Genomic DNA, 15,300 nt, shown 5'->3' on the forward strand with positions numbered 1-15,300 from the left:
TCAAACATTGGCATTTATTTTATTTTCTTCTATTTCTGTTGTATGTATTAAAACCTGTTAAAAATCAAAAGTATTTTTGAACTCACAAAAGAACCCTGAGATAAAATTTAAACATTTGATTTAAAGTTGGCATCTGTAATAAAGGTCATTAAGGTATATGAATGGAATACTATTTAAATGAATTAATTGTCTTTAATCATATATCAGACGTATTTTCCTAAAATATATTTTCAAAAGAGCGTTATCTAGAAAACTTTGATAAGGTCTTTGTTGCCAACTTGCACATTTTTTTATCATAAAACGTATTTTCCAAAACGCAGTTTAAAAACATCTTTATCTACAAAACTAAACCATTTAGGTTAAAGGCTAATTAAATTTTTAAAAGGGCCGATGCAGAGATATAATATATAAAAACGGAATGCTCAAATTGATCGTACATAGTTTTATTGTGGTTTTATGTAGTGCCAGTCAAATAAGATGACTAATAAAAATTCAGTATTTTTATTTTTGTGCGTATTAATATGGAAGGAAAATGCCGTTGAAGGAAATAAGAATTTACCAGGTAATAAATACATAAGTTTGATTTAAAATTGAATTAATATAAATTTTATGATACTGGATAGTTTTACATGGATATTCATGGATTTTTACTTTATCTATTGTTTTAGTGACTTTTGTTTGTAAATTTTATAACAGAATCGAAGACCTAGACCACATTTTCTTTGTCTGATTTGTATTGATTCATTTCAGATAGAACTGATACTGACGATTGTTTATGATCAGAACGACGAGAATACAAAACCACAGCAGCCTTTTGTTTGTATTTTATGCTTTTCCTTAATATGTATACCTAATCTATCCAAAATCTATCTTGTATTGTTTATTTTATTTAATTACTTATCGGATGGCATATTATATACACATCTTAAAAATGACAACATAAAGAAGTAAAAAATAACAATATATAACACAAAATTGCACCAACGAGAACGTCATATAATCACAAACAGAAATCTTCAGGTTCTATATAATAACGAGCTCCATTGTAGTCCACAAGAAATCCTTCGTAAGCCCTGACCTCCACTGCATGTGTGTCTTGCAACACCAGAGTGGCACACGGGAGAGGGTAGCTTACCGCACGTGTTTAAGAAGTCTGTACATTTATCATTTGCCATTTCTCTCTTGTTTTCCTATTACTGAGGATCGTGATTTCCTCCAATACCCCTAACAATGTTTCTCCATTTCTATCTCCGGCTGATTTGAGCGCTTCCCAGAATGAGTAACCCGCTGAATAGTGAATTTGGTCGGACCCCCGAGAACCACGTGATCAAAAAACTGTAGAATTCGCTACAGATAGGTTGTGAATAACCTTTTATTAATGGCAAGTTGGTTAAGAATGAAAACGTTCGTCCGATGAGCTGTCCAAGGTGTGCGCAGCATTCTTCTCCAACATCACATCTCAAAGGCATTAATTTTTTGGCGTCTTTGTACCCAAAGGGTCCAAGTTTCTGCTCAGTATAGAAATATTGAAAATACAAGTGCATTCGTCTCGTCCTGAGTTTTTGAGAGATAGATATGTCTTTCCAAACTTTAGTTCAGCGACTCATTTTTTGCCATACCAATGGGTCTCCGGATTTTTTCTTCGCAGTTGCCATTGTTAGTTATAGATCCGAGATAGCTGTTAAGCTGTCTTCCTTTGAAGAGATATCTCTATGAATGGTAAGAAGTATGGCGTATTGCCAGAAGAATGGTATTGGCGATTTTTTCGTTGTATTTAACACGCAGATTATTATTGTTCGGTATCGTCACATCCATTAGTGTTGTCTGTCTCGTTAGTTTTTTAACTAATATAAGATCCGGTCTATTATGTCAGTAAAGTTTATAGTTTATAGTTAAAATTATATATATATATATATATATATATATATATATATATATATATAAAATATATTATATATATCTGTGGCGCACCCAGGGGGGGGTTTTGGGGGTTAAACCCCCCCCCCAGGGCATATAAAGTAAACAATATATAAAGAATAGTAGAAAAATGTAACTTGTCTTTCACACACAATACAAAAAATCCAAAACGCTGATTGAATAATTAAATTACCACTTTAAATATGTAGTACACAATAATTATTGTATAAATACGCAATAATTAATAATATTTTTCATTATATTTAGATATAGATACTAATATTAGGCTTATAAAAAATTAGGCAGAACGAGTCTGTTGCGAGTAGCATGCGCCTACAGGACTGTATCTGCGGCGGTCTTGAGGACTATCACGGGTTGTGTTCCTCTGCATGTGTTAGAGCAGTAGAAAAGAAAAGAGACATCTCTATGGGAGAAGAAAGCATTTGACAACAGCTATAAAAAAAAGAAAGGGAAAGATCAATGGAAAAATGTCAAGAAGAGTGGAACAACAAGGAAGATGTTGCTCAGTGGACAAAGATGCTGATCCCGAGCCTAAGGGACTGGGTAGATTGTCTGTTTTAGGGCGTATCTTCATAGGTTCAGAAAGACAGATGCAGATAAATGCCTATACTGTGGTATATACTATACTGGACTATACCTGAGTGTAATAGATGTACAGTGGAGAGAAACAGAATGTATAAAGAAATAGGTATGAACCCTGTGACTGTAAGAGATGATCGTAAAGATGACGGGAAATACGGAGGGATGGAATAGTGTTCACAATTACATCCAAGCAGTCATTAAAAAGAAAGAAGAAGAAGAGAAATACCAACCGGGCTAATGACAGAGATAAGATCTAATTACTATTTTAATGGGAATAAGTCGCAATTGAAGGTTAAAATAAGCGTATTGACGTTTGAATTTTTGATCTTTGATCTTGCACTGATAACTTGTTTATACTCCAACAATTAATATAAAAAAGAATAGCGGTTGGTACAGAAGTACATCTAGCCTTCATCGACCTAGAAAAGGCGTATTATACAGTTCCAAGACTTAAATTGTGGCAAGCTTAACAACAAATCGACATTAGTCCATACCTTTTAGGAATAATCACAGAAGTATACAGTGATAACACTACTTACCTAAAAATCGGATATAGACTATCAGAGCCAATAAAAGAAACTAAAGGATTAAAACAAGGATGCAGTATGTCACCCTTACTGTTTAATTTATATATTGATTCAGCCCTCCAAAATTGGAAAAACCACTGCCAGGGAATGGGAATCCCCATAGGAAATGACGTACTGTTCTCCCTAAACTTTGCGGATGACCAAGTCATCCTAGCTCAAGATTCTTATGATCTAGAATTTATGATAAAGTGTCTATAGAGAGAATATTTAAAATGGGGGTTACAAGTCAGCATGAAGAAAACAGAATATTTACTTAATTATCAGTTCAGATGCAAGGTTTGAAGTGTTGATAGACGAGGTCGTGGAAATCAAACAAGTGAAAAAATTTAAATATTTAGATCCACTCATTGCTAAGAACGGCTTGAGAGAAACCGAAATTAAACACGAAGTAATCAGGGACGTAAAATTGTAGGATGTCTGAACTCCTTATGGTGGGATCACCACATTTCCAAAAGGAACAAAAAAGAATAGGGCAAACCATGGTTGAATCAGTTCTTTGTTCTATGGCTCTGAAGTATGGACAATTAATGCAGACCTGAAGAGAAGATTGTTGACAGTTGAAATGGATTATTTGAGAAGAAGTGCTAGAATATCAAGGCAGGAAAGGAAGACTAACGAATCTATAAGAAATAACATGAATGCTACAGAAACGGTCATTGACAGAATAGAAAGAAGAGGTTCAAAATGGTTTGGACATCAATTGAGAATGTCTGACAAACGTTGGCCCCAAAAACTTCACAAATCGAAGCCCCCTGGAAGAAAAAAAAGAGGTAGACCTCGACGCTCTTGAAATGAAGGAATTAGAAGAGCGATGGAATCGACAGGTTTGGAGGAGGAGCATGCCTTGCACCGGGAGGATTCCCGGAGGAGAACGCGAATACGGCGATAGCCGTCTTCAAAATGTATTGTATTTACAAGTTCGATTAATGTCAAACGTCAATAACCTTATTTTAACCTTCAATTTTAGCTTATTCCCATTAAAATAGTAATTACTTTAAAATGCCACAAGAAAATAGCTTCAGAACAATAGATAAGATCTAGATAAGAGAAGGGAGTGTTCCAAAAATGTCGTCAGCCTTACAGTGGCCATCCCACTTTCGGAGTACGGTACGTGCGACAGTCAACTGCGCATAAGTAAGAGAGGGTGGTTTTAGTTGGTAGGCAGGATAGTAGATACCTGAATCTTTGGAACTGCTATCTTTAGTACTTTAAATTAAACTAAAACCCAAATTGTAGGGACTCAACATGGAGGTAGCATAAAAAAATTTCAAAACCCCCCCCTAAGACAAATTCTGGGTGCGCCACTGTATATATATATATATATATAAAATATATATTATATATATATATATATATATATATATATATATATATATATAATTGAATGCTAGAATATATAAATTTTTCAAATAAAAGGCAGACATCGAGCACAGTTCATTTATAAAAATCTTGCCCAAGTACTTTCGCTCTCAGAGTATCTTCAGGGGCATTTCGTCAAAATATTTTGGCTATGGATTGGGCACGATATAATTGGATAGGACTTCAGTGATCACAATTTGTAACAGCGCACCTAGTTTCTTACATGAGTTTATTTTTGGTAGCGGTGGTCTGCTAAGTGGATTTGTCGTATTTAACTCTTGTACTGCACGTGCCATTTCACTTATCAGGCTATCGTGCAATTCGTTGTTGTCCTGCTTTGTATTAACAGGTTGAGTTTCTTGAATGAAAAGAGGAATCAGAAATCTGCTCATTAGGGATTGGATCTACAACTAGCTCTTGGTTATGAGTCTCTCGTTTGACTTCTCTTCTGATGGTATCGCATCTTGTCTCTGAGATAAGATTATTTCTTATAATTACCCGGTATTGATCTGCTCTTCTCTGTTCAGATACTTGAATTTTTAGGTACTCCCTGCAAAATTCGGCATACAGATGTTGCTGATAGCCGATCGTTTCTCGACCGAGGTTCGTCACCTTGTAATAGAAGCGCAAAATGTTTTCGTTTATAAACAGTCCATTTCATGCGCTGCCTCGGTCGTCCCGCTTGAGTGAGCTTCGGCTGATGTTCCAGCGCAGCACCTTCAGCGAGTGGAGCTCTTGTTATTGTTTGGCTCCCTTGTAGTTGTTGTTGGGCTGTAGCTGATTTATGACAGGGGCCCGCCTTCTCATCACCCTGCCACCGACGTCCCGCATGCTGTCACGTCTAGCGCCGGCACCAGACGTGCTCTGGCGATCCCCAGGTATCGACCATAAACATAAATCATTATTCACCATTTTCATGTTTACGCATTTTATACCAACTACCAGATGTCTGTTTTTGTTCCACGCCAAGTATACCTGCTACATTTCCCAATCGCAGGGAACCGCGCCTGATAACAGAGCTGACAAGGACTCTCACGGGTTGATTTACCAATTTTTTATCTACAGAATGGTCACATCAGATATATAATACTATACTGATACTATAAATCAATATATATATATATATATATATATATATATATATATATATATATATATATATATATATATAGATTTATAGTATCAGCAATCGGTCAGGAAATAAAACTCTATTTGTTCAGTCTCAATATTTCGTCACGATTTTGTGACTTCTTCAGGAGAAAACTGTAAATTTATTAGAATAATTAATGATTATATGTAAACAAAATGAATATTTTAATACTTACAACTATAAGAATGAAAATTTAAATTTTTTTGGCATATCTAAATAAATCACATATTTGTTTGATTTTATTTAGGAGTGATGGTAACCGCAATATTTTATAGAGTGAATTCCCGTTGTACAATTTCCAGCGAGTAGGTTAAAATAAACAATTACTATGACAGTATTATTCATTTTATAAAGTGGAAAGATGGAATTAATAGAATTGAGAAAGAATCAGGAACACGATAAATTGATCTATAAAATTAAAACTGACTACATACCATCAATTACATTTTATAGATCAATTTATCGTGTTCCTGATTCTTTCTCAATTTTATTAATTCCATCTTTCCACTTTATAAAATGAATAATACTGTCATAGTAATTGTTTATTTTAACCTACTCGCTGAAAATTGTACAACGGGAATTCACTCTATAAAATATTGCGGTTACCATAACTCCTAAATAAAATCAAACAAATATGTCATTTATTTAGATACCTATGCCAAAAAAATTTAAATTTTCATTCTTATAGTTGTAAGTATTAAAATATTCATTTTGTTTACATATAATCATTAATTATTCTAATAAATTTACAGTTTTCTCCTGAAGAAGTCACAAAATCGTGACGAAATATTGAGACTGAACAAATAGAGTTTTATTTCCTGACCGATTGCTGATACATACTATAAATCAATATTTAAAAAAACAGTACGGTCGAAAAAATAATTTGAAAAGTATATATATATATATATATATATATATATATATATATATATATATATATATATATATATATATATATATATATACTGATACACAGATGTAAATAGCGGATGGGACCATTTATGTAGAAATAATACAATATTTTAACTGAGAACAAATATAAAATTATTTAAAATGGTACTGTAAGTAATAACCTAATGTCTACTTTCAGGTAATCTAATAACTTTTGGTGACAGTCAGTACTTTATTGCAGATACTTTTCATGTAAGTTACATATTATAATAAAAACTAAAAAAAAATGCAAACCTTTATTTGTGGATGAAGGTAGTATTATTTTTCTTACTTTTTTAGGGTTGTTGGTGGGAGGCATGGGCACATTGTAAATCTCTTAACATGGATCTCGTCGGTATTGAATCAGAACAAGAAAATAACTTTCTTTACCAAAAGATGAAGGAGCGCTGTAAGTATCCTGAATTTGACCCACAACACAAATCGAAATGAAAAAATAATTTGTATCTGCGGTTTTATTACCAAATAACATCTACGACTAGGACAGTAATGCAAGAGGGGTACATATTTTGTGGGCATCACTATTTTTAGTAGTGTAAGTGGGAATAAGGTCTAACCTAACATTTTATCATTTATTTCGAATAGTATTGATTTTGGTAAAAAATTGTGTCTATAAAACATAAAATAAAATTAGATCGGCTTCAAGATAGACATGTTGTAAAATTCCAATATTACCAATCTTCCAATACAACTCCTTTCTGGAGGGGATACAAAAGCTCGTCTGATCAAAAGCTATTTGAGACTTGTTCAGGATCTGTTCGAGATCTGTTCAAGACCTTTCAATGTGAATAATGATTTAAAGAGAAAACTTATAACTAACGCAAAAACATTCAAAGTAAGTTAAGACAATTAAAAAAAGGCAAATAATACAGGAAAATTTATTTAATCCCATTATCAAACACTTGAATATTGAAATGGGACTAGATTCTTGTCATCAGCCTCTGATCAAGTCCCAAATAGCTTTTGATCAGACGAGCAGCTGAAACCCCACCAGGAAAAGCGTCAAAAATTACCAGAATGAACCTTAGATTTTTTTATTGAGATTTACATTGGAAAAGAGCCAATTTTGTGCCAGATTCCGTGATTTATAATTACTCCGCTAGCAAAATCGCAGGTATGAATAATTTTTTGTTCAAATCCTTAATTCTTAGACTTTGGACTTATGTACCAATACCATAATTATATTGGGTATCAGAGCATTTACATATAGATAATTGCGATGTAACTATCTCTGTAAGATGGGCAGGCCACGTGGTACGGAGTGATGACGACAGACTGATTAGCAATGTGTTTTGGGAAAGACCAGATGGTAGAAGATCGACAGGAAGGCCTAGAAAAAGGTGGAAAGACGCAGTCAGGGAAGACCTGGAGAAGATGGAAGTAAGGCCATGGGAAATAATAGCACAGGATCGGAATCAATGGAAGGCAATAGTAAACGCGGCAAAAACTCACGAAGAGTTGTAAAAGCCAATGATGATGATAAACTATCTCCCTCTCTCTCTCTCTCTCTCTCTCTCTCTCTCTCTCTCTCTCTATATATATATATATATATATATATATATATATATATATATATATATCTTCTTCTTCAGCCTTAAGTAATCCAACTTTGGACATAGGCCTCCCCCAAATCAATCCAGAGTCTTCTATTTTGTGCCACTTGCTTCCAGTTGTGTCCTCCGATCTTCTTAATATCATCAGCCCATCTCATTTGTGGTCTTCCCCTGCTTCTCTTTCCTAACCATGGCCTCCACTGTTGTATTTCGTGGTTCCATCTCTTATCCTTCAGTCGGGCATTTTGTCCTGCGAAGCTCTATTTTAATTTGACAGCATGTTCTCCTGCGTATTTTACTTTCGTTTTGCTTCTAATCCATTTGTTTGTTTTTTGTCTATAAGTCTCACCCCGAGCATTGATCTTTCCATCGTTCTTTGTGCTTTTACTATTTTATCCATATTGGACTTGGTGAGTGTCCACGTCTGTGAACCATACGTGAGTATAGGGAGGATACACTGATCGTAAATTCTGGTTTTCAAATACTATTTTAGTGCTTTTCAAGATCCAACTCAGTTTTCCAAATCCTGCCCACGCTAACCTTATTCTTCTGGTAATTTCGGCAGTTTGATTTTCTTTGTTAATTTTCATTATCTGTCCCAGGTAGATGTATTCGCTTACTGTTTCTAAATTTATGTCGTTCAATGTTATTTCTGGAATGTTCGGTGTATTTGTCATTATTTTTGTTTTTTCCAAATTCATTTTAAGACCTACTTTTTCCGAAGCTTGAAATAGTTGCGTCATCATGGTCTGTAGTTCTTCGAAACTTGTAGCGAATATTACAATGTCATCAGCGTATCTTAAATGACCCAGTTTTCTTCCATTAACATTTACTCCCTTATCTGCCCAGTTAATGTCTTTGAACACGTCTTCAAGTCCAAGTGTGAATAGCTTTGGTGAGATAACATCTCCCTGGCGAACTCCTGTGTTGATTGGTATAGCTTTGGTTTTCTTGTATTTTCATTGTAGCTTTCTTGTAAATATTGTGTATGAGCATTCTGTATCGGGAGTCTATCCTGCAGTTGTTCATAGCTCTCTCTATTGCCCAAAGTTCTATGGAGTCGAATGCCTTTTCATAATCAACGAAGCCAATATATAAGTTCAAGTGATATTCATTGGCTTTCTCTATTAGAGTTCTGACTGTAAGAAAATAATCCGCTGTACTGTAACCTTTTCGGAATCCTGCCTGCTCTACCGGTTGATAGCTATCGAGCTTCGACGTTAACCTGTTAGTTATTACTCTCATAAACAGTTTGTACATTTGGGACAGCAGGGAGATTGGCCTATAGTTCTTGAGATCTCCCCTGTCTCCCTTTTTGAAGAGAAGTATTGTCAAACTTTCATTCCAATCATCTGGTACTTCTCCTCTGTGAAGACATTCGTTGAAAAGTGTTTTCAATTCTTCGAGAATAATTTCATTCCCCTCCTTCAACATTTCTACAAGTATTCCATCTGAACCTGGAGCCTTATTGTTCTTTATCTTCATCTCTCTTTCGCTTCTAGCTATGATATCAACATCATCTGCAAAGACTAATATTTGTACACTTTTTGTTATTATTATTCCTCTGGAGTTGACTTTTGACTCTCTAATTATTTTCTCTAATGTGATGTTGAATACAATACAGTATAGGGCATCTCCCTGTCGTAGGCCCGTTCTCACATGGATTGTATCTGTTAGTGGGTTTTGAATTTGAATTTTGCTTTGTACTTTAAATGTTTCTTTTACTATATCAATGAGTTGAGTTGGAATATTAAATTCTTTTAGTGCATGGATCAGAAATTCTCGATGGATGCTATCATAGACACTCTCAAAATCAATGAAAAGATGATGTGTGTCTATATTAAATTCACTGGTCTTTTGCAAGATTTGCTTCAAGACGAAGATCTTATCTATTGTGGACTTCTGCCTGCAGAAACCACATTGATATCCCCCAACTATTTGTTTCGCATATGGTCTCAATCGGTCATACACAATCTTTGACAATATTTTATATGCCACAGTTAGTAGCGTTATTGCCCTTGAACATTTCTGGTGTTATCATAACTGCACTTCGTGCCTGACGACTATTCTGCTATTACAGTCTCGCTTATGAAGTTTTTGTTGGAATAAAGGACTGAAACCTGTATCCTCCGAGGAAATGAAGCGTAGGAGAGATACATAAAACCGACCTTAAAGTAGTAGACTATAAATCAGATCTATACACTTCCCGAACTGCGTGTATTAAGTCTATATTTTTATTTTCAGATGGTAATGGACCCGAATATGGGTTTTGGACTTCGGGAGCCAAAGAGCAGAATAGGTGGGTATGGAAAAATACATGGCGTCCAATCACCTACTACAACTGGTATCCCAACCAACCAGACAACACGGGAAGCCGTATAGAAATGATATATAATGAGTTAACCGGACTTCGCTGGAAAGCTTTGTATGAACATTATATAGGCTTACGTGCAGTTTGCGAAATAGGTTTGTGACTTGAATTGTTAAACCGGTTGCTTAAATCGTAGGTGCAGCTTGTAACGTTACTAATTGTATCTCTACATTGTAACACATTGATAATAAATATAAATTGACTTGCTTCAATTCTGGCTTTCTGATTAATTATTCCCATATTCTTATAATTCTCCATATAAGAATGACCTCTAATAGGAAAAGTTACTCTAATAGAATCAAACCTTTTTTGATGGTGAACAAGATTATGCAAATAGCAGAAAATGGTGTAATTCTTGTTTGGCCCACCGCAGGAGCCACAAAACAACTCCAGTTCTTTTATGTTTGAATCACAATAGTTATATACGAAATGATTCAGTAGAGAAGCAACATCATCACTACCTTTTTTAGCAATGGTTTCTGGGTACACATAAAAGATACTTCTTGAGTCAGAGAGAACTGTACGTTGAACATATAAATGGACAGCTGCCACTTGTAGTATAGATCATTACTAGGAATTTTGGGAATTGGAAAATTTTTACCAAAGTCTATACAGATTGACTCTTTTACGTTGGATTTACGACTTAAAAGCTTTGATTGCTTTTTAATTGAATAAAATGATTTTGCTTTACGTAAATGAAGATCATGTAAGGTGGTCAGTTGTTTAATTTTAGTTGTTATGTCTTCCTTAGTTTGATCAATTTTTTGGTTTTCATTTAAAAACACGTGTACAGGTTTTTCATTACCTGGTTGTTTTTCTTGCTTGAGACATTTCATTTTAGCTAGGTATTCATCACATATGCTGCACGTGTCTGTGCGTGGGTAACCAAAAGCTATGTTAAAATCTGTGGTGAAAATGGTTCTGTAAATTTCGTATGATACTTCGCTGCCGGAACGCATTTTCTTTTGAACATTTTCCACATTTTCTTAACATTGAGTTCTTCGGGTAAATATTTCTTCTGAGAGTCGTTGGTACTGTAATGACTGCCTCTGCATTCGATAAAGTACGACATAAACATTTAATGAATGTCCTGAAATCAAAGAAGATTGACTACAACGACCTCAGGATCATATCAAATTTATACTATAAACAGCGAGCAAAAGTACGTGTTAACGAACAGCTGTCAGAAGAAATTGAAATTAGATGTGGAGTAAGACAGGGATGCGTATTGTCGCCAATTCTTTTCAATGCCTACTCCGAAGAGGTCCTGAAAAAAGCTCTTGAGGGTGAAACAGCTGGAATAAAGGTAAATGGAGTCCCCATTAACAACATTAGATATGCGGACGACACTGTGATCTTAGCCGAAAACATTGAAGATCTTCAGAGACTGGTGACCAGAATAGCAGAGTATGGAAAAGAGTATGGTCTAACAATGAATGTCAAGAAGACGAAATTTATAAGAATATCGAAAACTCAAAGAAATAACGAGAATCTTCTAATAAACGCAACCAACGTCGAACAAGTGGACAAATATGCATACCTGGGAACAATGATTAACTCCACAAACGATTACAATCAGGAGATAAAAATAAGAATAGAAAAGGCTAGAGCAAATTTCAACAAAATGAGAAGAGTTCTATGTACCAGTGATTTAAAACTGGAACTAAGAGTTAGGTTGGCGAGGTGCTATGTTTTTTCGACTTTATTTTATGGAATGGAATCTTGGACCTTGAATGCGACATCAATGAAAAAACTGGAATCATTTGAGCTGTGGGTGTACAGAAGAATTCTGAAAATATCATGGACAGAACACGTCACAAACAAAGAAATGGAAATTTTAAATTCAATAAAAACAAGAAAATTAGAATATCTCGGACATATTACACGTGGAGAGAAATACACCTTGCTCCAACTGATTATGCAGGGAAAGATCCAAGGAAAGAAAAGCATAGGGAGGCGTAGAATGTCATGGCTGCGCAACCTGAGAGATTGGTACGGATGTACATCAAATGAACTTTTCAGAGCAGCCGTCTCCAAAGTCCGAATAGCTATGATGATTGCCGACCTCCGCCGGAGATGGAACTTGAAGAAGAAGATATGCTCTTTAACTTTATTACGAGTATCATCACACAGTTTTAAGGGTCTGTTTAAGTCTATTACTCTTTTGTCGATTGGAGGCATGCCGGTATTTTTTAAAGATGTGAGTAAATACTCAATTCTACGTTTTGTGATGCGGTGTAAAGCTACAAACTCATCTCGACAAACTGCTACTTCATTAAGTTTGTTTTCATGAAAATATCTAATCTTATCTACAACATCTCTTAAACGAGCATTTTCTTCATCCAGCCGAGGACGTCTATTCTTAACAGGAACAATACTAATGAGTCCACATAAATATGAGTTTTGTTTATCGGTAGACTCTAAAAGATTAAAACTTCTTATAATGTTTTGCTTACTTCCGCTAGAATCTTTTTAGAGCACTGTAAACGTTTGCAGTCACATTCCCTGTCAATTTCATGACTTTGTAGCCTATTTTTTTTTATTTACATCTGTTAATCTTCCATGTTTGGGCCTCTTTTTTGTAGAAAACACCATCGGCGTATCCTCGCAATCACCTAAGTCACTTTCCATGCTAGAACAATGTTTCTAACAATGCTTACTAACGAAAAACATGAATAATACTAACAAAACTACAGAAAACCATCACAATAGCGACACGTGGCACGCTAACGAATAGAAGTGAGAAACCCGACTTAGCCGGTTTTTGCCCGGTACCGCACAGACTTATCACGTTATTCTCCTGTACAGGGTATTTTTCCTATTACATATTTCCTGACGTATCCTGTTTTTGTCCTCAGCGGTATGTTTACGACAAAATATAACGTGTTTTCTATAGGATAACGTAGAGCTTTTTGTTTTGTAGTTGTTACCATACTTGTACGTTCCTAATAAATAAATTTTGTAACGAAAATAATTTTTTGAAAACCCGTTTTCGGCTTTTGACTTTCGTAACTCGATCGTTAAAATCCCCCAATATTATCATTTTCCCTCGGACTTGATCTACTACTCGTTGTAATTGGTCATAAAACTAAATACTGTGTAATAATTTTTGAACTTAGGTACAAAAAACTACATTAAATGATTAACTATCCAAAAACCTCTATTTAATGCAAATGTTCATTACCCATACTGCCATAATTTTTAAATTAACTGTAACTGTAACTGTACCAGTAAGATAATAGCAACAGAGATGGAATGCCTGCGAAGATGCTGCAGAGTAACAAGAATGGATAGGAGAAGTAATGACGAAATAAAGCAAAGAACATCAATAGAAACAGACATACTAACATATATAGAACAAAAAAGACTAAAGTGGTATGGACATGTAAGAAGAGCTAGCGACAGCAGATGGATAAAAAGAATAACCGAATGGAGCCCCATAGGAAGGAGGAAAAGAGGACGACCCCGAAAATCCTGGAGGAACGAAGTAGACGACGCCATGAGTAAGAGAGGACTAAACGATGGAGAATGGAACAACAGAGAGAGATGGAAACGGTTGAGCGAGGGAAGGCAGTGAATACTGTAGAATCCCTAAATATATATATAACTGTACCTAAAGATAAAATCAACATCAGATATGCTGATGATACCGTCTTAATAGCTAGCAACGCACAAGAACTACAAAATATAATAAATGCGGTAGTTCACCAGAGCGAAATGTCCGGTTTACATCTAAACGTTTCCAAAACTAAAACTTGAGTATTTTCAAAGACACCAATAAACGTACAGGTGTATGCCAAGGGTCAAATAATAGCACAGGTAAATTCCATAAAATATTTGGGAACAAATATCAATAGTCAGTGTAATCCAAAAAAAGAAATCATATCAAGAATCGAACAAGCAAGGAAAACATTCATGAGCATGAAAACATTTTTTACAAGATCAGACCTTAGTCTAAAGCTTAGAATCCGAATGATCAGATGTTACATTTTTTCTGGCTGTGAAAGTTGGACAGTGGACTCTGAAATAGAAAAAAGAATAGATGCCTTTGAGATGTATATATACAGACGAATGTTGAGGATTCCATGGGTACAAAGAGTTACTAATGTTGAGGTACTTCGTCGCATGTGTAAACAAAAAGAATTAGTAAGAATAATCAAAGAGAGGAAAATGCAATACTTAGGTCATGTGTTGAGAGGCGAAAGATATGAATTACTTCAAGTTATACTGGAAGGAAAAGTACAGGGCAAAAGGTCAGTAGGAAGACTCCAGAACTCGTGGCTGAAAGACCTGAGGAGATGGTTCGACCGCTCATCCGCAGAGATCTTTCGCGCAGCAGTTTCCAAAACTACAATTGCCATTTGGATCGCCAACCTTCGAAAGGAGACGGCGCAATGAGAAGAAGAAAGATAAAATTAAAATTAAAAGCTGAAAACTAGGGATTTTGTTGGTATTACCGCAATAAGTTGGCATTTTGATAGTGATAAATTAGTTCGGCTATCACTTGATAGATGAGAAAATAAGTTCACGTGTTATTTAGTAGAAGGCAGCAGTATTGTAATTGTAAAATTGAGTTTTGTAAATTTTGTAAAATAAACAAACATTGCGGATTTAATAACCGTTTATATTGACATCAAAAATAGTCGCTGGAGGTGATCCAATCTGCCCATCAGTACTAGAGTACTATACAATACTAAACCATCAAAACCTGGGTAATTTTGATTAATGTTATTGTGTGGTGTTAAAAAAGATTGAAAAACTAAGCAACACATTACAATAAATAATTATTTATAATGTAAAACAAAAATACAA

The 15,300-nt window shown here is 34.9% G+C and overlaps 2 protein-coding genes across 2 annotated transcripts in view; one reads left to right on the forward strand and one right to left on the reverse strand.

Annotated features, from left to right (window-relative positions):
* LOC140442418 (uncharacterized) overlaps positions 1 to 15,300 on the reverse strand; it is a gene marked incomplete at its 5' end in the record, with an annotated part of 80,026 nt that overhangs the window by 48,106 nt on the left and 16,620 nt on the right.
* Positions 380 to 10,648, forward strand: LOC140441664 (C-type lectin mosGCTL-7-like). Its single transcript, XM_072532532.1, has 4 exons — positions 380 to 562; positions 6,707 to 6,759; positions 6,847 to 6,955; positions 10,362 to 10,648. Exons 1-4 carry the CDS (start codon positions 478 to 480, stop codon positions 10,589 to 10,591), a joined length of 477 nt encoding a protein of 158 aa, XP_072388633.1. The 5' UTR covers positions 380 to 477; the 3' UTR covers positions 10,592 to 10,648.

The sequence above is a fragment of the Diabrotica undecimpunctata genome, chromosome 5, assembly GCF_040954645.1.
Source record: "Diabrotica undecimpunctata isolate CICGRU chromosome 5, icDiaUnde3, whole genome shotgun sequence".
Classification (NCBI taxonomy): domain Eukaryota; kingdom Metazoa; phylum Arthropoda; class Insecta; order Coleoptera; family Chrysomelidae; genus Diabrotica; species Diabrotica undecimpunctata.

What these genes read in the sequence shown, in the direction of transcription:
- LOC140441664 (XM_072532532.1), top strand. Translation starts at nt 478, where the DNA reads ATGACTAATAAAAATTCAGTATTTTTATTTTTGTGCGTATTAATATGG. An exon ending in AGGAAATAAGAATTTACCAG is followed by an intron (nt 563 to 6,706) that starts GTAATAAATACA and finishes GTCTACTTTCAG; the next exon opens with GTAATCTAATAACTTTTGGT. An exon ending in TTATTGCAGATACTTTTCAT is followed by an intron (nt 6,760 to 6,846) that starts GTAAGTTACATA and finishes TTACTTTTTTAG; the next exon opens with GGTTGTTGGTGGGAGGCATG.